The following is a 26,767-nucleotide window of genomic DNA, read 5'->3' as shown; positions in this document are numbered from 1 at the left end:
TGGATGCTTCAAAACGTCATCATAGATTCTTGGTCTGACATTAAAACCATTTCATCTTGAAGAAACCTTGAAAGAAATGCAGCATGTATGGGAGGAGCATTGGTAAATATCTGTATTTTGTGCCGGGTGTGCGTTCTTGACATTTTAAGGCTCAGTTAGAAATTACACTTTCAGCGTGGCTGTCAAGTAAGAGCTGCAATCTCTTGAGCTCCTTTTATGCAGGTTTTGATTTGGGTTGAAATCACTTTGAACTGGAGCTTTTGTGTATCTGCGATTTTTCTTTATTCACATCTATGCAAATGAGATCTCTTTTGAATGAGTCGTTGAATGAATAAAAGTGTGATAAGGAACACAACAGGGGGAAAATGAAATGTAATAAAATGAGGGAAATGAAAAACACTGACGAAGAGAAGAATCATTTCCTCGGGGCAGTGGGCAGGTAATTCTCTACAAGAGAATAGAGTTCCTGCCATCACCTACAAAACAGTCTATGTGTCCAACATTTTCAGCAAAATGGTCCACAATGGGACTGTCAGATAGGTGTTTTTTTTATCAAGGAGGTAAACTGGTCACAGGTGACAGGTAAGGTTGCAGTCACATGAAGTCCTGTTAAGTAAACCTGCTGATAATTGTGTTTAAAGGTCATGATGTTTCAAGTGCAGGTACAACTTTTAATACAAATGCAAGATTGATGAGGTGATAATGTCAGAGAAAGATAAAATGTCCTCTGCTAACTGGTGTTTTTAGAGAGTGACATGGCTCGAGGTAACGTCGGTCTGTCATTCACTTGGTTAGTCCACAACCTCGGTGCAGACCGGAATATTTCAACAATTACAGCATGGATTATCATCAACATCATGGTCCCCAGAGGATGAATCCCAGTGACTTTGTTGATAAGCTGTAACATGCTAAGCTAAGTCAGGGAACACAGTAAGCACAATATCAATATGTTGTCATTGTGAGCATGTTTGCACACTGACTGTAGCATTTAGCTCAAACCACATAGAGCTGCTAGCATGGCTGCAGTCTAATGCAGCCAACTGATGGTTAAAAACATGTTTTGGTCACCTTAATATCCAGACATATCTGGTCAAAGACAGAGCAAAGCAAAGGAAATAATGAGTGAAATACAGTTGTGATGACAGTAATGGTGAGGAGTGAAATATGAGTCATATAAGCAAATATACATGTTCCATTATACAATCGACTGCATGGTGCAGTTAAAAGTGGCTGACAGCTGCAGGGCATCACACACTCGTCTGACTCCTCTCCAATGGTGCAGCAACTATAACACACACATCTATTTCTTATTGTATGGCATATACGCAAATGTGTTCACACTCAGAATCTGATAATGATGTGTTGGACATTATTAATTTTCTTACATAAATACAACACAACAAATATTCTTGATGAAGACTCATCAGGGCATTTAACCATTTAAATTATTATGTATTGCAATTTCACTTACTGTCAGACATATACAACTATACAATATACTGGTGATAAGCTAAGGTTATGCGACATTAACAAAAAAAAAGGCAGCAGAAACTCTGGACTGCAGAGAGTTAAGTTCTTTGTACAAAAAAGTGCAAATCATCACACACCTCCTTGTTGGGCACCTGCTGTTTTATTTTGTTGTGCCTGCATTAGAAGTGCAGCAACCTTCAATTATACCGTTACTTTTGTGCACATTCACACACAAATCTACCAAATATAATGTGCTGCTTAACAGCTCATGTTGTTATCAGTGCCGGTTTGTCTGATACTGACAACCATCGTTTCATGCCCTTGGACTGAACTGAATTTCATTATGCTTTGCCCTTGCTGTGAGATGATTTGGTCTCCAGCCTGTGCTCCACACTGTGTGAGATGCATTCAGTGAAAATATGAGACTGTCAAAATGACCTTTCCCCACAACTCACAGGGATTACTCTAATTGGCACTTTTTATTGTTATCAACTGAGGCAAACAAAAATGTTCGCCCGTGCGCTGCTATGCCGCCATTTAATAAGAAATAAGAAAAGGTATTCTGAAGCATCTGGTTAATGATGAAACATAATATTATAAGTTGCTCTTTATTGATCCAAATAATGTCTCACAGATAAAAATCCTCATGCTGGTTTATTTCACTACTTTCCCTTGAAACCATGCAAGATCAATACAAAAGGAGGAAAATAAACGGTGCGCTTCATGGATATAATGTGTATAGCTATAATCAATCTCATCATGCAACACTATAAGAAAGGTCATACCTCACAAACAGTGAGGCTTCTCCTCAACCGTTCAATCAATACTGACATTTTTGCACAGAAATAGAGCAGGGAAGCACTGGGCTGCTAGTTATCCGGCCATTTAACCTTTAGCTGGCCACATGCCCATGCACGTAGGGAAACTCACATCCAAAAAACGTCCAAGGACATCCACCCACAAACAAACAAATTCAAAGCACACATAATGACAAAGACAGGCCTTCTGTTCATTTTACTTAAAGGACAAACAGAGAAACCAAATATCTGCCAGAGACATCTCCCCCGAAACTGTCCTCAAATGATTTTTGTCACACTTCCAGCTGGTATTCTATTCTACTGTGTGTTTTTCTGTGTTATCCCATGTTACAGTAGGTCATTTCATGTGCATAATCATGATTTTGGGTTCTGCCTCCTCAATTAGAAAGCCGCTCTTAGCTCTGCTTTCTCTCGCCGTCACACCAGATGGACCCACAGATGGACACAGTGACGTTCTGTTGGTCCATCGGCTCAGTCGCCAGCCAGCACGTCATGCTTCAGTCAATCATCTCTCTCGGTCCAAATCCCCGAATTAGATGTTTTATTTGCCTGTAAATCACAGATTCGTCGTCATCTCATATACGACAAACAATAAAACTGAAAAAGGCAGAGTGTGCTGTGACACTCAGCAGATGTCTGACACCTTCAGCACGGCACACAACAGCCACAAATGGATCCTATTTTGTTTTGAGGGCTATGTTTCAGATGCTTGTTAGTGTAGTGTAGTGGAGATGTGGAGGATGTCGGGGGCTCTGACAGGGTCGGGCGAATCTCTCCCTCACAGCTCTTATTGTTTGGAGTGATGGCGGTGTCAGATCCCCCTCCTGCCTCCCGCTCTGCCGTGGACAGTTGGCATCCGCCGAGAACAACTAGAGAGATAGGAGTTTCTGACCATCATTATCAGACAAATGTAGCCAGGGCTCAGTCTTGCGTTGCGGCATTTGATACCTGCCTTTTGCTTAGCGCTCTGTAGAGTTTATAGCTATCAGCTCGGGGCATCTCTGAAGAGCAGACCTGTTCAACTTCCCTGATCACCTAGAGAGCAAAGGAGCAAAGTGCGGCTCCGGATCTTAACCTGATAACATCCATGATTTATCTTCTTCGTGTCATGCTGCTATAATACAGTCCAGTGGGAGACTGTAGCCAGGCCCCTGGCTGACAGCCCCACAGCTCCTTTGGCTTTTGTTGCAGCCCGATCAGCTCAGATTACAGGATGAGCTTCAGAGAGCATCTCAGATATGTAACCTAAACTACTGTGCTGGCAAAAAGAGGACAGCATGGGCCATGTGTGGGGGCAGTTAAATGTATATCTTTATCTATTTAAACCTTCACACTATACAACAAAAGAAAAATAGCAACCACAGATAGATTGATTCACGTTTTACACACCGACCCAGCTCTTTAAGGATTTTATGTTGATTAATACTTGAGACCTATAAAACTGTAAAATTAAAAGAATGCAAACTAACATCACAGTGTGCCACACTAGCAGTCCTGCAAGGCTATACTTGGGCACAGCAGCGCTGTGCGGTAAATGCTAACATCAGCATGCTAACACGCTCAGAGCAGAGTTGCGAATTAGGAGGGAGCACAAGGTAAGAGGCAGTGCTCGCTCCAACATGAATCTTCCATTTAATTCTCAATATGGTTTAACATGGAAACACGAGTCTTCTGGATGATCCTTTGTGTCTGAGAAATCAGGATTGTTTATCCTTCCACAGCGAATGGCTCTAAATACCCATTAGTCATGCAGCATGTAACTGAGTATTAAGCTCTGTGATTGGATCGAAATGGGGTTCACTTCTAATGCGAATATGCTTTCACAGTTTATCATGTTTTCCATGTTTAATTCATTAGCATGCTAACATCTGCTAAATAGCACTGAACACAAAGTAAAGCTGGGGCTGATGGGAATGTCATTTCTTTTGTCGTAAAGGAATCACCAAAGCTGTAATATTTCACCCTATGCGGGACAGGTCGGAAACAAATTTAATGGAGACAACAGTTGTTGAATGATTTACCTCCAAACAACAAATCATGGTGGCACTAGAGGAAAAGTCAGAGGAGCACCAAAGTCAGTAGGATTCATCCTCTAGGGATTGTGAATGTCTGTACAAAATTTCATGGCAATCCATTGAGCAGATGTTGATATATCTCCAACAGACAGACCAAAACGTTTAACACACATCTACTTTACTCTGAATGGAAACCACAAGCATACTCAAAAATATTCAAATCCCTAATAAGCTTAAAAAAAAAGGAAAGCACTCCACAAATTGCCAGTAATTACCCTGCAACACTGAAACCCGAAGCCTCATTGACATTTAATGCTTTGCTTGCCAGCTCTGACACTTTACCTCAGATCAGTGAAAGATATATATTTCATATTGCATGTACACATAGACACACACCTGCACTTTAATATCTCCCACTCCTTAATATGTGTTACCTTAGTACCGCTGCACACTTTGCCAGTTACATCAATATCAGTTAATAACCAAACCCCGCTGCATATTCCCTTCAATAACTCAACCACTAAACCAGACTTTGATTCGTGACCATACTTTATGTTAACGGCACGGCTGGTTCAGTTTAAGGTCAGGCGAAAATGCGCGCCCAAATATTTATACTGCTCTACCTGCTCAATACACATCAAATATTTTACAATGAATTACTCCTGAATAGTTGAAAAGACAGCTGCTGCCAAGGATCCCCCTGCCGTACCCTCGTTATTATCAGAAGGCAGAGTGTAACTGCTGTGTCTGACAGATGAGTGGGACTTTGAGTGCTTAGCTGGCTCACAGACACAAAGTTCCATTGACAATCTGAGTAGAACAACTTGCTCGATGAACAAAGGCATCGGAAATGCTGACAAGCTGATCACGGCGCTGCCGGGTGAAGAGAAAGACAGGAAGAGACAGAGAAGGAAACAGAGAGAGAGTGAAAGGCGACTGGCATGTCTGAGTAATATCTTTGTTGCTCACTTCCCTCTGATCCCTCACATTGTTGCTCTGCAGATGATGAAACTTCGTCAGCATCCTCATCTCGAGTAATGCAGGACTTGCCATCTTCGGAGCAACAGGGGAACACTGACACTTCTGGCTGCTCCCCCTGAGGAAAGCCCTCCTCTTCATCACACTGCTGTCTCAGTGATACTGCGCGTCACCTCTGCGAGCCTCTCATTTCGTTCTTGTGAAGCGAAAACTGCTGAGAGTCTGACACGTGCAGTCGTAACAGTTCAAGAGTGCCGAACAAAAAGCCAGGCTGATAGATATAATACTGTGAAGGGGGCATGAAATAATCTTTGTTGCTGTTCTTGTGACTTTACACATGAGGAAATACAAAACAGAAATGACTTAGAGGTTGAGTTCCTTTGAGACACCAGAATCCATGTCCTCCATATTTCTCCCATGTTTATCTCACCAACTTTTTTTTCTTTTCTAACCTCCAACTCAACCCTGCATCACAACTAAAGCTGGAATGCGCTCACACTTCATTTACTCTACTCTGCTGCACCTTTATGACTCCCATGGGGCAGTTGTTTTTTGCAGCTCAGCACAAACTTCCTGCATTTTACTGCTCTACTATATGCCTTTAATCTATAGGTACCATGGCCGTACCAGCAAATGTCAACATACTTTATTCACCACAGCAAGGTTTCCTGAATGAATTCATGAAATGTACAATTTTACAAGTGCAAATACCTGCAGGTGAGTTTGTGAAATTGCCACCTGGCCCTGGCATCACATACCCAACATACTGAAGCTGAAACGACTCGCGTATTACTTGATTAGTCAATCAACGAAGAATTCTTCTACAACAAATTTGCCAATTGTTCTGGAGTTCCACATTCTCTATGATGATTTGCTGCTTTCATATCAGGATAAAATGAGTATCTTTGGGTCTTAAACAAAACAGGATGTCTGAAAATGTTACCTTGTGATAGATGTATTCTCACTATTTTCACAAATAATGTACATTGTTAATCTGTACATCTTTAAGATGATGACGATGCCACTAAAGTGCTTGTTTTGTCCAAAACCCAGCCAATAAAATACAACTGCCACAAACAGCATTTTCATTGTGAACTGTATAGTAATGAGAGAAAGTGAATTGATTTGCTACTGTATATTACAGCTGGCTGGGATGCATGCTGCGACTACCAGCCTATTCTAATCATAGGTATTTATAAGCTGAAGAAATCTCTGACGGGGAGAGAAAAGAAAATCAAAGGCTGTAGTATTTCTGCAACTGCTCTGAAACCAGCTTGTGAGCTCTGCCAAAATACCCAAGCCATGCTGCAGGCACAATATGCCACAAAGAAGCAGAGCCAAATTGTTCGTCTAAACTGTTTTCAGTGAGAAAAATGGAGGTTAACAGTAAAAAGGCTGGTATATTTTGACCTTTGTCCAATAAAGGACTGAGGTTTTGCCAATTAAGTGGCCTTGGCATATAAGGATTTGAGGACAATATCTTTACACTTTCTCCAGCTGGCATTTCGCACGAAACACACTTCAACACATTGATCTTGCCTCACAGGGGAGACTTTACGGTACCTGCTTCCCAATTACTCGCATAGGCTTATTCCTCTGACACAGTCTCAGGGAAAACACTCTGGATTGGCCGCTAGTCATGACAGAAAAGCTTAGTGGTGGTAAATTTGTGGGCAGTGTGGGAAAGCTGCCAGCTTTCAAACATGCACTGCACTCAGAGAGGCAGATTTAGCGTCTGTGCTCGTCTGCAGGCCTCTCTGTGTTTGTCCTGTCTCCAGTGGCTGACTGAAGACCTTGCTCGCCCAACAAAAACACTGTCAGAGATAGGTCGGTGAGGCATGAAATTGATTTTGTATTAACAAACAAGGGGATCTGTTTCTCCCATACTGTTAATCAAATCATTTCGAGGAATGAGGGGAAGATGAGAGTAAAATCATTAACTTCCAACAGTAAATCAGGTTCACTGCCAACCTGTTGTCCCATTAACCCTGAAACCTGTTCAATAGCTAATTAAGGCAATTACTTCAGGCATGACACAACAGTTAATCATGAATGACTAGCCCATTTATAGTGGTGGCTTCATTACAATTGGCAGCACTCACTGATTGCACCCCCCCCCCCCCCCCCCCCCCCCACACACACACACACACACTCTGAGGATAAACGTGACTGCAGGTCTGTCTCCCACCCACTCCCCATTTACAGAGCTATTACTGGAATGGATGGAGGTTTCAAAAAAGCGCACTGCAAGATGTGTGCTTAGATTCCTGATGCGCCATCTTCCACCAGGTTTCATCTCTGATATTGATCTTCAAAGTTTTTAATGTCAGTTTTGGTTTTGTTATGTGCTGACGGCACAGAGATGACAGGAAAGAAGAGGACAGAGGGTATAACATACAGTGAAGGGCCCTGGCTGGACACAAACTGGGGACAATGTAGTTTATGGTCAGCACCTCTAACTCAGCCATTAAAAACGACTATTTTCCAAAAATTAACCCTCTGCACATGGAGTCCTTAAGTGTTCACTATCAAATAAATAAAGAATTATTAAATAAATAATCCAATGAAAAACTCTATTAGGCTACATATATAAATGAACTACAGCCTAGCTGGCTCACTAGCTAGGTTTTTTGAGCATGGATTATCATTTAGAATCAAAGTGAAGAGTCAGTGTTGGCCCTGTAAGCTAGCTGCTGTTAGCTGGAGTCGCCACAGAGAAAGTCTCTTTTTGCTCGTCAAAAAGTTGTATCTCCCCCTGAGGAGCATCTCTACAATCGAAACATTAAGCAGCTATGGTTAGCTGCTAGCCATGTTCACACGACAGCTAGCAAGGTAGCATTTGCAGCCTCGTCAGGCTAAATAAAAGTTCGTTTCTGGGTCTGTGTACTGTGTTCATTTAGTAGCTACTTCGTCGATTCAGAATCATTGTTGTTGGTGCTTTAGCTAACGAGCGAACTGGCAAATTCAGCAGTTGTTGAGCTTGTTTGCTTAAGGTAGTTCATAATTAGCTGGAGGTGAGAGGACAATGACAACACGACGGTCATTAAATTGAAATAAAGAATGTCATGAAATTAAAGAAATGATAATAAAAAGCGCTATTTTGAAATAAAAACAAACTTTGGAAAAAGGCTATTTTGAAAGAAAATATTCTATAATGAAACAACAGTAGTAAGGTAGTAAAAATAAGAATGACGGATATTTTATAATCATGAGTTGACTTTAAATAATTTCACAATCTATTGATTTAGATGTATATGTGTATATACTCCATAGGTTATCCATTCAGGAAAAAATCACACTGAATCTAATAATTCAAAGGTCACGGCGTGCTGCTGTTATTTAGAGCAAGATTTGTTGTTAATGTCAGCCACACAGAAAGGGCGTTAATATGACTTAATATAAGTAAGTACTTGCTGTACACACACTGATTTCCTGCTCCCAGACTTTTAATGAGCACATGTTTTCAGGAGTTAGAAAAAGGGCAGATAAACCTGGGACCAACATCTTGACCAAGCCCTCTGTCTTTGTCTGTCTGGAGCTGTCTGCGGTACTGAACAAGACTTCAGTCGCTCTCTAACAGCATGATCAGTGTGCTCTGACACCTACCTTGTCAGCGGCTCCCATCCCATCCCGCTTGAGGGACTGGCTCTGACAGACAGCGGCACTGAGGGAGGCCCTTGTAGTGAACTGTCCTGAGTGGGAGTATTGATTTTCCTGTTTGTCTCCCCTGACTGCGGCAAGGTGGAGGCGAGCTGAAATGACTCCCCCTGCTCTGAGGCCCATTCCTCTCACCTCCCCTCACTTCCCTATAAAGACAAGCTATGCTGTAGCCTGATTCTACTGTATATGTGCCAAAGCATCTGCTGCAGAGTATTCCAGCTGGTCAGAGGCCGCTCATCCCCACGCTGTTAAATGTCACTCTTTCCCCTCCACTGCACATCAATAACTGGTCCTGGCACTGCAGGACACCACTCTTGGTTGTTCCATTTCCATTTGCAGCCATGAATTTAAATTTCTGGACGACCTGCCACTCTTGTCAACGCAAGGGGAAATTCATTCTGCTACTGTTCCACTGAGCTGAGGCCTCCTAATATTGGGTGACATTAAAATGCTGCACTGTATTTTTCCTTGTCGCTCTCACATAAAGAAAAACGAGAGAAAGCAAAAAGCTCACCTCAAATGCACACTGCTGGCACAGCTTTGACTTTGATCTACTTTCACCAGACAACACAGCAGACGAATTTATTGCTGTGATTGCAAGTGCGGCGCGTTAATTAAAAACAGCAGAGGTTACCCTCGCTTAGACGTTGTTTGTCGTCTTGCCGTGACAGAACACAGCCTCTCATCAAAGCCGTGTATAAACAGGCGTGTGTTTGCTCTAATTTATCAAGCGTCAGTGTGAAGGTCCTGAGGGAGTGCGGTTCCGTGCCTCCGTGTTTAAACAATTACACCACAGACATGTCACCTCTTCGGGTCACTCTTTCCGTTTCAATGTAAATGTCAAACTGATACATCTTGTGCAAAGACTCTCTGTGGACAAACTTGTTGTCTATAACGCAGCTTTTCATGCTCCAGTCAACCACACGCAACAATGGCAACAGATGACATGCGAGGAGAATAACGGGCGTGAAATGATGCTAATTAACAGACTATGGAGAAAACACAATAACCTCCTTGTGGGTCCATCCCAGAGAAACCAACAGCCTCACTGGAAAACTGATCAAAGATGAAGCTATTGATCATCTAAAAATAGCGTTACAGTGTTTTAGCCAATTATACAAATCTCATAGGCTGCTGACCATTCTCTGAATATTCAAAACGTAGAGCATGCGTCTCATTTGAAGGCTTAATATCTCTTCAATAATTGTGGCTTTTACTACATAATAACCTTTTATAGTACTTTAGCTTTCACTCAGGACAAAAGGAGGGCCCTGCTGTACAGAAGCACATTATTCCACAGCCTTTTAACACAACCTCCCACAGGGAAAACCATTATCATGGCTAATGTCAGTTGTTAGAGGGTGTGAGTGCAGCCTGTACATGAGGATCCTGGGGTACAATAATCAGGGATATGTTTTTGGGGGAAAGTTTAAAAACTCCGGCAGGAAAAATCTCTTTTTCAGTTAACCTGCTCGTAGGGAACCATGTTCCTGTACAAGCTGTTCTGTCACAGGTAAATTTTGTTCACATCTGCCTCGGCTAAGCAAGCGAACAAATGACAGGACAAAACACTTTCCTGTGGATAGTGATGATGTATGAGTGTGCATGGAGCTCTCGAGCTCGTCCCAGCAGAACAGTGCATGCAGAATAACCACCAATTAATAGTCATTGTACTCTAACCCGGTGTCAGGGGAGTAGAGCTGCAAGATTAGTCGATTGATCAATTGAAAGAAAATCTATTGTCAAATAAACGTCAAGCATCTGCTGGTTCCAGCTTCTTAACTGTGAGGATTTGCTGCTTTTGGTTGTCATTTATGACAGTAAATTATTCATCTTTGGGTTTGAATTGTTGATTGGACAAAAGAAGCAAAATTGTGGAAAATTATAATAAGCATTTCCAACATTTTTTTTTGACATTTTAGACTAAAAGATTAATTGATAAATGGCAGAATAATCAACAGGTGACAGTGAAGTCAGAGCCTCACAGAGCGGCAGGTTAAAGGGCTCCACCTGTGCTTAAATAACCAGTATTACAACGTGTAACCTTTGGTCAGACTTTTTAAAACTAAAAATGCTGCCAGACACATGGCAGACAAAGCCAACAGAGGGGCCACATCACTCCATCACTTCAAACCCGATTAAATCCCCTCGTTCATATCGTTAGCTGTCAACAAGCTACACAGAAACTACCATAAGTGAATATTAGATAAATGCAGGTTAATTGGAAGTTAGATTAGACTTATGAACATTATGCTGAATTACAAACTCAGTTTTAATACACATGAGAGCTAACGTAGCATTCATTTCATTATTTCACTCCATTATCCTCACATTTAGCCACTAACAAAGCTGGTACACACAGACACAGACAGGCAGGAGAGCTGAGAGGAGATAGCTCTGATTCCTATACACCAAAAACAAATATGTCTGACCTGTTATAAAGTGTTTCCCGGCTCAGTCAACCCAGATCAGCAGATTTTGTTCATCTTATAAATCATTTGCTGAAAGAAACTAATTGTCACTGGCAGCCAATGAGATACATCACTGTGCCCCCAGAAGGAGTGTGGCTTTGGCTTCAACATCCACGGCTCTGTTCAAGTCTAAGGTGGTGTTCAGACCTACAGCAGCCCTGTGCTTCAATGGGACTAATGTGTTGGTGTCCCAGGTGTCTCACCACTGTTGGACTGAGGACTCTTGCATAGCACACACTGGCACCACATTGCCTTGCTGGCCCCGTTGGTGGGGGTCTTGTTTATGCTACAGTATTTTATGCCGGGGGGGAGGATCTGGATGCTTGCAATCCTTGCTGTGACACCAACACCACAAAAGGCTGTGACATTGCATGAGGTAAGAAAAGAAAAGAATAAAACAAAGGGCTTTCCAAGGACTTACCCCGAACTTCAAACCCCTCCTTTCCTCTCTGTTCTTTGCCTCTTACTTTTTCTTTGGAACATCCCCCTCTTAAAGAGAAAATGGATGTGGTAGCACTCAACAATGCTGCTTTTTCGTGGACCTGGATGGATTGCATGTAAGCGAGGAGATTGGTTTCAGTGTTCCCCCTGGACTGAAGCCTTTGGTGTTTGGTGATAAATGCCTCCTGTGTGGTAATACAGTGTGATTAACGGACACAGCCCAAAGCCTGATCCCTCCTCTCCCTCCTCGCTGCACCTGAATCAATCATCTACATGGAAAGGCCACAGTCTTGTGCCAGAACTGCTGCTTGGAGCTCGGTTCTCTCCTTTCTCACTTCGGGAGAGCAGAGATGGCTGAAGGACTCACTTTGAAACACAGTAAATACAAATAGATCAAGCAGTGTTTGCCTGCACCAGCGTCAGGCACGCAATTTCAAACACACAGTCAATCTAATCACAAATAAGAAATGTACATGTTCAAGTGAATCTTCCTATAGCTCTACTTTGAGGGTCAAATGGTTAGTGGTATATTGTGCCTTATTTGAGCACATAATCAGCCTGCACCTGTACACTCGATAAACCTTTTTAATTGAATTTCACACTGTTAGTGCTGAAGAAAAACGGAAATAAATTGACCATTGATATATAAGAGAAAATAATAAGACGCAATCAGAAATCACTACGGGAAATCCCAGTGAGACACTGATAACCTTTGAAATTGCATATCTCCTTTTCCTCTGCCTTAATAATTTTGCCTGTCTTCAGATTCAACCTTTTATGAAACTGCTTTCCCTTTAACTGCTTGGTGAAATGGATGCAGCAGAATGCAGGAAACTCAAACAACGCTTCGTCCTCAGTAACCATCATATATTTAAGATATTCCATGTGTTGTTTGGTGTGTAGAATGCGCCTATAAACCTTTGCTGCACAATGAACACATCCATCCGTTCTTATAACGCCGAAGCGACAAGGTAGAATTTAAAAGAGGAAGTCGACATGCGGCTCCACACCGGCCGGCCTACATGATCAGATTTGATATTACGCTCCGACATTAAAAAAATGCTGCCGCAGCATTTTTCCGAATAGCCGTGAAACCATATCATTGGACGGGAGATTATGGCAGTGGCATAAGCAGTCAAATCAATCGCTGAGTATTTCTGTGGAAGTCGATAGAGGATCCAGCTTAGGCCCATTAGTCATGTTGGCACCCTGCATTGCATTCCCAGGCCAGAAACGACCCTGCAACCTCTCTGCACGTTGCTGCTAAAAGCACCCAAACTGGCTTTTGCAGTACTCTGGCTTTTGTAAAAAGTTGAATTAATGCTAATTTATGTCATATGGCATTAATATGCATGGCTTTGTACTCCATCTTGAAATATTTAGCGAAGGCATAATCTGCTTCTTGATGACACAGAGAGGGGAAAGCCATTTGCTGATAATTCATATGTACTGTACAAAAGGAAGCACTCAAAGACACTTAATATTGTTCCCCCCGCTGTAGTTTATTATGATTCACAGACATGCCTGGCATTACAAGTGAGGCCGCCGGTGTTAGGACAATTTCCACTCACCACCCTTGAAGAGAAAGTAAACAAATTCACAGCTCCGAGTCCAAACATGAGAGGGGAGGCTTACACAGAATGATGAATGAAGCAAAGTCCACTATCCACTGCGGAATGAGGACTGATGAGGAGTAAAGTGATCCCTGGATTTGTGAGTGGGATTTAAAGCTCTGTTTCGTAGCCATTCATCTGGCAGCTCGAGAAGGACTGACTCACATTGAGGGACAGTAGATTCCTATGATGAGGTTGATGTGCTGTATCACAACACATGCTGGGACATAATGCCATTTGTTCCACACCAGCACTCTGTGATGCCACAAGATGTTACTCCGCTCTCCGGCGCCGTGCTGTTGTTAGGACAGATTTTCGATCCATACTTATTAGACTGTGGCCTGGGATCCAATTTATACTGCAATATTGTAGGTGGGTGTGAATAGAAATTGATCTAAAGAGGGGAATCCTTTTCCAGTGGGGAATAAACTAATTTTCAGTCAGCATAACACACAGCAAAACACACCATGTCTGATGTCTCCTGCCTTCATATTCCTCTTAGAGAATAACATAATTACAGATAACCCTAAATTCTTTTATACAATTAGTATGAAATATTGTTTGATAAGATTGTTTTAAATTCAATTACATGCTGAACGTTAATGAAAACAAGTGTCAGTCCTTAATTATGAGCACTGCTGATTAAATATCCATAATGATTTCGCTAAATAATACGGGACAAAGCACCTATTTATAAATGCAGGCGTTTAAAAGGCAATCTGGACTGCAATCTGTTCAGCGAGATTATTGAAATCTCTCTCACGGCGAGTCTGAGTGACGCCGCAGCACAGGGGAGAAGAAGCAGAGGACACCGGCAGTAATGATTTTATCGACTGAACATACATATTGAACATACCATTTACATTGCATACATACATGCCATGGCTGATCTCTTATAAGCACACCTCAAAGCAGCTTCTCCCTGTAGTGAAGCCATGCTGACGTGCAGCTCTTTAATTTATATACTTCAATAGCATACTTTATATACTTCACCACGTCGCCATCCAGCACAGCCCTCTCAACATCGCAGCCTTATCCCACCAGAGGATGCCGGGGTGGGTCTGTGTGAAGGTGACTATACCTGTGCTTACACTTTATGTGTGCCAGGCGCTCAGTCCACCGCTGAATCCAAATTAGGGAGCGGTGTGAGGCAGGCAGTCTCAGCTTGGCTCCCCACAGTATAACTTACCTGTCACCAGCTCGCCCCAGATAAGGACAGATGACCTTTCTCTACGTTGTTATAATAAATCAACTCCAGAGGCGGTTATTCCTAGAACAGTCCTCAAGTCAGGGCTTACAGGTATCAATTGAGAAATAACACAGCCAGACACCTCTGCTGGCATTTTCTATGTCACTGTTAGACAACGTGTGTGCACACGGGCAAGGAAATTCCCTCATGGATGCTAACCAGGTTTGCATGAATACTGAACATTTTTCTCTCAGTTTCTTTGCAGTGATTCTTGGAATTCATGACATATACCCAAAATACAGAGTGAGCTTTAATGATAATATAAAGATAAAGATGAAATAAAAAATTGGTGACACTTAACTGGTTAAAAGAGCCGGTCTGAATCCAAATATTTTTGCAGCACAGCATAAAAAACTGTAGCAGCGATACAAAGCCGGCGTCTTGCAAGCAATATTCATGGACTTGCTGATCAGGCAGCTCTTGATCGCGAAACACTAAAGAATTTATGGTAAAAATCTTCAAGTTTTCCACAATCGCTTTTTTATGGACTGTTTATAGTACAGAACTAGAATGTTCTTTTCTCAATTAGAGGGAAGACAGAGCCAAAGTTAATTGCTCCTCTGGAGCATTTGAACGGCTCAGCCACCGAACAGGCCTCTTGGGGACATTAAACACAGAGTCACTGCACCAGCTGACTCATTCTCATCACGCTGATGACTACATTTAACTAGATCAGTGTGAGGTGCTTTGCTTCTCTTCTTTTTACAGTGTGTCAGTCCAGGGGGGGTGATCGCACGCTGATCAAGAGCTGACTGGGAAGTGGGAGTTCAGTGCCATGACAGCACGTCTGGGATCTGAGAGTTCACGATGGCACGCTGTTCAGAATTAAAGCAAAGTGTTCATGGTGGCATGGATCTAACAGCAGAATCACAGAGAGGAAGATGTGAAATTGTGCCATAAAAATAAAACAAGAAAGTGCTACATTGCAGTGCGTAATATGACATTTCTTACCACAGTATCCCAAAAACCGTGACTGGAGGACAAGGGTCCTTGCCAGCCATTCAACCAAATGGCACCCTTTAATCAGGCTATAAGAGCTCAATCAGACAATTGGAGATTCATATTTGCCAGACCAGCAAGTATTTGACAGCAGCATCAGAGAAGCTGCAAGCCTGCTCTGGCGAGCTGCACGGCTTTCATTACCTAGAGTGGCTTTTAAAGAGAGACGGTAAGCTCCATCCGTACTACACCTCCAACAGTCCCAAGCCAAATGGACAATGACAAACATCCAAAACAACACATGCAATGCTTTCATTTTTTCCCCAAATGCTAATATTGCAAACTAAGGCACGTGAGGCCTCAGTTATTCAATCAAACGTGCACTGACTATGATGTGTGAAGACACCTGAGGCTTCCCTGTTTGGTGCATCATGTATCAAGTGGCAGATTTCTGCATAGAACTGGAACACTAATCCCCGTTCCAATAGAGGACCCATCACACATTAATAAATAAAGTAGATCTAATCTTCTTAAAAGTGGCTGAAAACTTCTGAACACTAGGTACACACTCACACAAACACGTCTTTACTAAGATAAGCATTCTGTGATAAAATAAGGTTTACACAGAGGACCGCAGAGATTGCAGTCAATGGCAAAGATTATTTTAACTCAAAGGCCCTAAAAAGTTTGTCGAACAAGTATTATTTCACAGTTTATTTAAACTTTAGCTAACTTTTTTTCTATTTTCTTTGGACGGCTGTAAACACAACATTGATATCACCTTGTAAATTTGATATTATGAACGTATTCGCAAAGAATTACCTATTTGTTTACACATCCAGCAGTTATGATGGAGCAACATTATCCTTCATTTAGACTTGTGTTTTTGGCCACCTGACAAATATTTTCTCTCCTTCTAGCTCTGTTTTGGCCTCCACCATCTCATGAAGGAAATATCTAACACTCAATCTGCTAAACGCTCCATTATGTTTATCAGCTAGTTGCGAACTGTGAACCAAAACAGTAAAAAAGTGAAACAATGAGCTGAAGGATGTTATAACGCAGACAGAAAAAGCAGAGCTGGGTGATGATTCTCTGTCTTTGTCATCATTTTATCAATTTTTATTATACTGTAAAAAAAAAAAAAAAAAAAAAAAAAAGAGCAGCTTTAACATTTGTTTTCAAATTGATATATAACTGAAATTTGAGTGAGACTTCAAAAGTGATAAATACCAACGCTGCTTGTTGAGTGGCTCTGATTCAAATTTGGATGTCAGAGTAGCAAATACAGCAACCATTTTCATCAGTTTTATTAGTTTCAATCCTCTTAACCTGACATGGTTAATTTAAGCCTCTTCTCCTTGCTTCACCCACTGGGATTTAGAGTATGTGAACTGTTACAGAAATATTATATCAGCACTGAGAAATGATCAGTAAACGCATAAAGGGTTCTAAAGATATTTTAATTGGATATTAGGGATGAAAATGAGTAAAAGAAGAGTAATAATTAAAAGACAAAATGGGCTGTCAGCTTTCTGATTCTGAGAAGAACGCTGGCTGCTACAGAAGCTTTACTTGAAAATGTTCCCTTGTTAACCAAAGACTTCCTGCAAGAACACTGAGCTAAAAGTTTCTCTTGAAAAAGTAGCACTCCACATTTCCGTCTGCATAGTTTAATCTGAATCACATTTAATGACTTCCTTCACTGTTTCATTTTCTTTGCCATGACGTGAACAAGTGCTTGACATATGCTGTTGCTCTCTCCGTAGAGGTAACACTTAATTATCAGACCAACTGTATTGCCGCTCAGGCCTGCCAGCAATGACGACTTGAATTAATGACACATGAAAAGCAATATCGGCGCCCTGGAAGTCCAAGGCCTGCAAGGGCACCCACAGCTGCACACATAATAAACATCCCATCATCGTGACGAGCACTTTGCCTCCTACATCTAAAGATACAACCAGAACTGTAAACCTGTTCAATTTTCCTCCTCCGGCCTCATCTGTGTCCAGAGGGCATCCATTTCCCTGCTGCGTGTGTCACTGTGTGTCACTGTGTGTCACTGAGGTCCTGTGCTTTTGCTTTTTCACAAAGTGGCTTGACAGAATAAACATCTAAGTCCATAAAGGGCAAAAAGAAAATGTATCAGTTCACTGGTATTCCTGCATTTGATTGAAGTTTCAAATTTGTTTGTGTTGTTTACCTGACGCACATCCCCTATAGACATTCACATAAAGCTACATATCACCACATTAATACCTTAAACCTGCGATAGCTGATTTTTTTGGCTCCACGGTGGGAGCTGAAACAACGTTGTTACAGTTCTGGAGCAACATTATCGTTTGTTTGGAGTCTAGTTTGGAGGGAAATATCTGACTCCTCATCTGCTAAATGCTCCACTGTGTTCACCAGCTGCTCGCTAACTGTGTCTGTCTGCCTTTTAGTGCTGAGCAGGGAGTGTACAGTGGCTTTTTAGAGCTTTTTCCCTGAAAACGGCTGCCTGCTGCGGCCGAAAGTGCCACTATGAGAGCATTAAGGGTGAACCAAAGCATCAAAGTTGTGTGCAGTTCCAGATTCAGCTGATAATTCCCAGATACAATGAAAATTTCTACAATTCCAAGACAACTGGGGTGAATCTGATGAGCGTCATATGATATGATTGGAGATGCTCCAGGTATTTTCTCAACTGCCATTTCTAGGTTGAGAATGACCTTCGGCTCTATATTGATAGATTGAAAACAATCATTTGAGTTGCATGAACTCACGCTGAGAGAGTGCCCTGACAAAGGAAGAATCAGTGTTGGCTGAGAAGAAAGTACAGCTGCTCTCTGCAAGCTCAAGCTCATTTGGGTCCGGTTGGTAATGACTCCCTCTGACAAGCTCTTTCAGGGAGATGCCCAACATTGGTAGATGTCATGTGTAGATAGCAGATAGAGTGAGACAAGCACGGTTCAGTGATCAGAGCTCTAAGTGGTAAAGACCACGCAATAATTGCAGCCCTCTCTGCATCACTTATTATGAATAAAATATGATGTCGGGTGTTAATCACCCATGGATTAGGGCACATCGTCAGTGTACAGGTAAGTAATAACAGTCCATTACTACTCCTGCAGCATTGGTGTAGAAATGAAGGGAATGTAGATATTTTATCTTTATGACCGATGGAAAAAAACACAGTGTGTGCAGGAGCTTTAAGAGTTTCACAGAATCAGTTGGTGAAATACACATGCGCTACCTTCACATGCTTTACAGTTCCATAATTAAGGCACTCGATGAATAAAGAATGATCGCAGCCAAGCAGATAATTCCCATAAGGTATTGCTGCTCATCATTTATTGGGTACCATTTCAACCAAGCTGGAGTAAACCATTAATGGTAATGCTGCTAACCTCCAACAAACTGGGACAGAACCGCATCAGACCGTAACGCACACAGGACATCATCTTCCAGAAGACTGAGCAACTAGATATATGATCACTGTGAAGTAGCTTTTAAATCAAATGTACAGCAACTAGGCTATAAATAGAAATGTTAAAATAAGCAGCCATCATCAGGAAAACGAAGAATTCACAATTTTTTTAAATTTTTTTTTCCTCTCTTTCTTTTTTAAACATACGCAGCTTTAAAAACCTCGAGGACACTGTGATCTAAATATCCCTGTCCAGAAGCACAGCAGAGGCGATCCTGTGTCACTGCTACATGAGCACATCTCTCGCCCTCTCTTTCTGTGCGTTTCATCAAAGCAGAGTATCGAAGAGCGTCCACACTGTACTCGTGTTTGGCTTTGGTCTCTTTGTACTTCTGGACTGAGCATTCATTATGCATAAGCAAGGAGAAAGCTGCTAATGAAGATTTTATAATTGATAAAAAAAAAACAAAAAAAACTGCGACATCAGCATATGCATATGAGGCCACAGCTAGAAGCGCAACAACTAAGGGCACACGCTCATCAAAAAACACTTGCAAGACTTAAAGAAAATGTATATTCATTTGACTGGTCTGAAAACTGTTTACATCTCAAAGTGAATGTTTTATCCAAATAAAATAAGCTCATGTACCTGCTGAATATGTAGCACATGAATAAAGCAAGAAGCGAGACTGGGGCTCGAATCTGCAACAACACAAAATGGCAAGATGTGTTCGAGAGCAGAGCTGAGGGCACAGAAGCAAGGATGATTTGCTTGTTTGCAATCGCTGACGAGAAACCTGGAGGCATGCACTTTGGCACACACATGCATTCTCCAGAGTGAAATGGGAGCGGACTATTAAGAAAGATGTGTGCTTATTAGCAGGGCTCCACACGCTTTCAGCAAATAGCCTTTGATTTGTGATTAATTGTGCTTTTCCCTTATTTATTACGTGCATTTGTTGACATGGGTGTTGGGCTGCCTGCAGGGATAAATAAAGGTTTGAGTCTATGCCTGACAGTTCAGGAGTTACAGTGGTCCTATTCATACCAAAACCTGGTCATTTTACATTGGCCCATGATCTAACTTTATAGATGTTCCACCAAAATATATCAGTGAAAGGACGAGGAGACAAAGTTCAGTACGGTTCAACACAAATCCAAAGCCTGACCATTAAATGTCATCGAAAAAAAACGACACTTGTAGAATTTCTGTAAGCGAAACAGATGACAAGTCTCATTTTGTTGAGCCTCTATTGACACAAACTGTGAGAAATGCTCAGACTGTCAATAGCAGCATCACGTTACGCAACAACAAGTGTTCTGCTCATTTACAGAAGAATCGCTCCAGTGTTTCAAAGCGCGTACGCCACCTGTGAAAGCCAGGCTTTGATTTTCTATTATAATGCATTTCCAAGGGAGCCGCGAGTGATTAAAGCGGTGAAGAAGAACGTGGAATAAATGAGAAGCAGAATCAGCGGTCGCTTGTTTCAGCTTCATCTCCTCCTGATTTTAAGCTAAAAGCATTCTGGGAGAGGATGTCGTGTAAAAGTCTGCGTCGCCTCACCTGAAGTGGGCTCTCGTTCTGTCGTATGAATGGTAATGTGCATGCGTGGATGTTTTTGTGTTCTGCAAAAGCTTCTTCTGCTGTTAATGACAAGTCTGCAGAATACCTTGAATTTGACTGTTACTTCAACAAAGTCAATATCACAAACTACGTGTTGCTGGTATTTGCTCAGGCATAAATATTCTGTATTCGGCACAGTGATGCAACAGGTAGTGCGCGTGCCTCACAGCAAGAAGGTCGCCGGTTCGATCCCCGGGTCGGGCGGGGCCTTTCTGTGTGAAGTTTGCATGTTCTTCCCGTCCATGCGTGGGTTCTCTCCGGACACTCCGGCTTCCTCCCACAGACCAAAAACATGCTCATTAGGTTAATTGGTGACTCTAAATTGTCCTTAGGTATGAGTGTGAGTGTCAATGGTTGTGTGTCTATACATAAATATACAGTATGTGTTGCCCTGCGATTGGCTGACGACTGGTCCAAGGTGTACCCCGCCTCTCGTCCAGGATAGGATAGGCTCCAGCCCCCCCGCAACCCTGAAAAGGATAGTTGGGCATACACAATGGATGGATGGATGGATAAATATTCTGCAACCCAAAATAAAAAGGCACACGTTTCTACATGGCCAGCCCAGAGTCTAACTTGCTTTATAATGTATGCTGCACTGTTGAGACTTGAGGTTGTCTGTGTGATGATCAAATTTCCTCATCTTAGACCTGTAGCCATAACACTAAATCTGTTTTGCCGTTTTTTTAATCTCAGTGACTGATGTTCTGACTAGGAACTGATGGTAATATGTTGCAGAGAGAAACTGAACAAACTCATTCTCCTTTCAATGGAAAGCAACATCAAATATTTCTCTGACACTGACCCACAACCTCTTATTACACATGCAAAATACTTGTGTGGATATGATTTACTCAGCCCTTCCTTTATGCAAATACACTTTGAAAATCAGCCCTTTGTTTTCTGACCCAGTGTCACATTGAAGGTATCTACCCAACTTACAGTTAGCTAATGAACATGTAACAATCAGAACTCAGCCCAGCAGCTCTCCTCAGTGCAGGCCCCTGAAATCGCCTGAGAGGAAAACAAGCTGCTCAACAAGCCATATTCATTCAGCAGACATGACGCTCTCCACAAAGCAACTTAAGAGGACTGCACTTAGAGGTATGTTTCTCCAAAAAGCCTCTGAAGAGAGCAGGGCTGCCTGCTCCACTTCTCCCCTGACTGACAGCACACTCCAGGGGAGCCACGCCGCAGGACACGCACACTGATCCAGTCTGACACGCCTGACCTTTCCTGGGCCGCACGGCTGGCTCACCGCACACTGCGCCCTGCCCGGCTGAAAAGGCCACACAATGCCATGCAGGCAGTGCCAGCGCCACCCACCTCGCCCCCCCCCCCTCACAGAGCAGGCAAGGTGAATGCTTGGGACTGCGGAAAGACAGCCACTCAATCTGAGAGGCTCTCAACCGCAAAACAAGGGTATGCCATCTGAATTTGGCAGTGATATATGATTGGTATTCCCCACTGCACCCTTAAGTGGAGTAAAGATTTTTGTAACAAGTGGATTATTGCATCTTCATTCCACATCACGTTTTACTGTGCAAGGAAGCCTTTTTTTTTAAACTTTGACTTTAACCCATTTAAGATATTTTAATTAAGGCATTGCTCATACACAAAAAGATTATGAAGATGAAATTTGCATAATACTATTAGTCATCTCACTTAGTAAATGTGCCGTGCGCAGTGGCTGGTTGGTGAGGGGGTCTAACAGAGTGTGTCTGCCAACAGTCTTGGTCGAGGCAGAATTATCTCAGAATAGATGTTGCGGGAGCCCACTAAAGAACAAGGGATGAGCAGGCTGTAAGTGCAGAATAGATGCTGCAGCTGTGAAATGAAGAGCTGTCGCATCCAGTGAGCACTTTCCCGAGTAAAGGAAACACTTGGCAAAGCAGAAATAAATCATGTGCTCGTGTGCCTCAGTGTAGGATTGTATTTTTCAAAACAGAGAAGGAAATTCTCTGCAGTTCAAAGATTCAGCTTGTGTGACAAGACATTTGGTCGGCGCTCTTTCTGCCTGACGTGTACATGCGGAGGTCTCTTTGAGGACATCTGGCTGACTAATAGACTTTTAATGGGTTATTTTAATTAATGGCCTAAACTGTAATGCAATTTAAAGAATTGGTGACTCAAGAAACACTAGCTGCAGTGAAACACACACACACATCCATTCTGCCGAGTGAAAGAATGCACGCACGCACACACACACACACACACACACACACACACACACACACACACACACACACACACACACACACACACACACACACTGCTCATGCTGCGACCACTTCATTACAGTGCAATTCCCCTTCAGTAACCGTACAACATCTCGATCACATTAGTACAAGCAGTTGCAGTCAGAAAATGTGGGAGAGATGATGCATTTCAACTGTTTCTACTTCGCTTTTCCTCACAGATAACGTCTGTGCATCCACCAAAACAAACACCTTGGGCACCTTGGGATAATTTGAACTCAGTCCTGAGATAAGATTGCATCGAATGTGAAGACTTTGTGCAGAACAGCAGTATCTGCGAGCCACCAAGCCTCAAATGGGCTTAGATACAGCACACAGGACCAAGGCCAAGGATGCAGGAGGAGTTTTCTGTGCTGGTGCATCGGGTCAACTTTGGACAGCTTAATTGACAAAGATGGATACCCTGATTCGCACGGATGACATTTCAGCAATGAAAATCAGTCATCAAGCCTTTAACTTTGTTTTGAAAACTTTTTTAAACACTCGCAATTGGCGCTTTGATCCAGTGACAATGAAATCACTGCAGGGATGCTAGGACTGCAGGCTCACAAACAACATCATTTTCAGCTGTGAAAGAGGACTTCTGTAAATGGTTCAGTGCTGTCGGTTAATGGCACAGATGGGGAGAATAACAGCACCCGCACAGCTGAGCAGGAACAAGTTCATTGTTAGGGGCTGATGTGAACACAGAGGAAACACAGACGATTTATTTGTCTGAAGGTCAAGTAAAGTAGGAGAATATCTTTATAGCAGTTTGTACTGTTACATTATCCCCAGTCTCAGGGATTTACACACAGGCCAACACCCACCTGCCACAGATGGAAGCTAAGTGATTGCTGGGTGACTGGTTTCAATCACTTCTTTGTAGAAGCTGGCAGTAAATGTCTAATCTGCGACTGTACACTGATGACAGACAATTGCACTGTAGCTCTGCTGGTCCAGACTAAACTACAATATGTCACTCCAGTGGGACCACTGTGGATACTCATCCCATCTATCGCTGCTCACTTTGACACACTAGGCGAATGTACACCATTACAGAATTAAGCTTAATTTTATAATTCTGTGGTTTTGGGGCAAGCATCTGTCTTGCATGTGTGTTAGTACACTTGCACTGTGGCCCTGGTTGGTGGTTTTGAGACCACAGGGCTTGCATACCTGCTCATTCACACAAGTAACGCACACACACGCACACCAGGCATCAACATCAAGGGATCAGGCACATATACCTTTTATTCCTCTGGGCCTCCTTCTTATCCATGATGACAGGCACACAGTTCGTTAGCTCGGTCCAGTCTGCATGCAGTCCGCAGCTCCAGCCAGTGGAGAACCGGGAGAAGAGCCAGGACTCCTCTTTCCCCGGCCGGTGGCATGTGCATTTCTTCTGCCCCGGCTTGCAGTCGCATGGCTGCTCCAAGCGAATATTCCTCACCAAGTGTCTCCCGAAAGTGGTCCCTCCGGTCTTCTGGATGTGCAGAAACACGATCACATCGTCCCCTTTGATGTTGAACTCCACGTGTCTGTCAAGGTCTCTTTCGGTGAAGTTGAATTTTGACGGTACTTTGGGAGGGCTGTCATCCTCCAGGTCCTGATCTCTGTAGAAATCGTCGCTGTCCTGGTACGGGGTGGAAAGTAGGCTCACCCCCCTAAATTTCTCCCCAGCCTTAAAGTGGCACGAATTGCTGCCGGCGGGACATATGTACTGGTAACCAATCATAACAAAAAGGACAGCTAAAATAGGAACCAAGATGAGCTTACTGGATCTATCATCCATCATATCGAGATAGTGTCTTCATTCCATTACTGTGAACAATAAGTAGCACCCATCGGTTCTTAGGGGATCAATATTCCTCCATGCCTCAGATAGACTAAAGGTGCCGATTCTTCAAGTGCCACATGTTGATCAGATAACACCACCCGAAGACGCGCGATGTGGACAGAAGGACAAGTCCGCCTTTTGGTTTCTAAAGCACTGCACGTCGTCTGCACTGCGCTGGAAATCTGCTCTAAAGTCAAGAGTCATGGCATTCAAATTTGTGGCTGTCCAACTTCTAAAGCCGGTGTAGAGCCGCATCCGCGCAGACGACTCCCTTGCTCCGCTATCAAGTTGAAAATGAGGCAGCTGATGAGAGTTTTTAGTTTTACCGCTTCTCTGTGTCCCCCCCTGTGCTGGTCCCGGTCTACATCGCAGTGTGGCTCGTTTCGGAGACGGACTTACTTCAGCAGAAACGTCTGCGCTGCTCGGGCTGGAGGGGCAGGATCCTCCGGCAGCATCCTACAGCAGCATCCTCGGCGGGTTGGGGCGGTCTGACTGACTGTGCTGAAGCAGTGCTTTTCAGAGGATGCTGCTGCATCCGAGCCGACAAATGCGCGTTATGCTCTCGTCGTGGTTGGGCTGGGAGAGCTCTACATCCCATCCCGTCCATCCCATAATCTTGTTTAACACAGTGCAAAGCCAGCAGCCCACACGGACACTGAACCGAGACAACATGGAGATTTAACCACATATAAATACCAAATCCGCTGTAACTTTTTGAGGCGCATTCATCCCTGTGTGACCTTTGATGATTAAAGAGATAGCACTGTCCCTCTGCTCACAGCCTGTATACAGTTGCCAGTGCGGGTATAGCCAAGCCCAGTTTAAAGTCTCATCAGCTCAAAAGACAGTGCACTTAAGAGAGCCAATTAAAAGTGAAACAGCTGCTTTCTCTGCAGCTTGGTCATAGTCACACATTTATTGGAGGCATATAAAATACTGGTGCATTGGCCGACTGGCATGGGAGGCATTACAGAAGAAAGTTGAGGTGTGTGATGAAAACATTTCAGTTTAATCTATCTATCTATCTATCTATCTATCTATCTATCTATCTATCTATCTATCTATCTATCTATCTATCTATCTATCTATCTATCTATCTATCTATCTATCTATCTATCTATCTATCTCAAGCTACTGATACTATTTTTATGAGTTCTGTCATTTAATGTTATTAGTGGATAAAAGCCAAAACATTAATTAAAACACATTATGAAAGAAAGCTCTCAATGAAAAAGTAAAGTGATACCAAAATTAAGTCTAAAGGGGTCAGCCCACCCAATTTACATACAAGGATCAGTTTAGGGGTTATAGACTCAGTGTTGTCTTCTGGAACTCTGGAGAGAGAGTTTTCTGCAGACGTTAACCAGTTAACTTGGCTTTGAAATGTCAGCTTTTGTAGAGGCTGCTTCAGGTAGGCAGAGTCTATTGAAAGATGTTGTTTTGGAAATTCAGCTTTCTTTTTGTCCCAGGTGGATTATAAACCAGGATATCTCAGCCTTTACTGCATTGATTTAGACCAGTATTTTTCATCTATTTCTCAAAAATACACCAACTTTATGGAAGTTTGATAATGAATCACTGGACGACTATCGTTCCTAGTTTATAATAATGATAATAACAATAATATCTGTTATGGTTGCTCTTATTATTAGCATTTCTGAGGTTACAACATTTGCATAAGGCATTTATGGTTAAGTCATCATTAACATAATGTAGCATTGTAATTAATCCCATCCCATCACTATCATTTTTCCTATGTAATTTTGTCTGGAATTACTATTGTATGCACTTTTTACTTCTAGTCTAATTTTCGTGTTATATATCTCTTATAAATACTTTTATTGTCCTCGTGCTGCTGTACCAACCGAATTTTCCCTTTGGAGGTCAATAAAGGCTTATCTTATCTTATTAAATATTTTATTGAACCTCGAGCAGCCTCCCGTGCAGTTGTAAATCTCTGCCTGCAGATTTTTCACTATCATTACAGGAGTCTCTTCAGC

The 26,767-nt window shown here is 42.5% G+C and overlaps 1 protein-coding gene across 1 annotated transcript in view; it reads right to left on the bottom strand.

The window, feature by feature from the left end:
- The window catches only part of hs6st3b (heparan sulfate 6-O-sulfotransferase 3b), a 64,215-nt gene extending 38,697 nt beyond the window's left edge, over positions 1–25,518 (bottom strand). The window contains exon 1 of the mRNA XM_070976005.1: positions 24,178–25,518. Within this exon, the coding sequence (XP_070832106.1) occupies positions 24,178–24,725 (548 nt within the window). The 5' untranslated portion in view covers positions 24,726–25,518. The remainder of the gene's footprint in view (positions 1–24,177) is intronic.
- Between the last annotated feature and the right edge of the window lie 1,249 nt (positions 25,519–26,767).

Source organism: Chaetodon trifascialis, chromosome 12 (assembly GCF_039877785.1).
Source record: "Chaetodon trifascialis isolate fChaTrf1 chromosome 12, fChaTrf1.hap1, whole genome shotgun sequence".
In the NCBI taxonomy this organism is placed as follows: domain Eukaryota; kingdom Metazoa; phylum Chordata; class Actinopteri; order Chaetodontiformes; family Chaetodontidae; genus Chaetodon; species Chaetodon trifascialis.
This window is presented reverse-complemented; position numbering and strand designations above follow the sequence as displayed.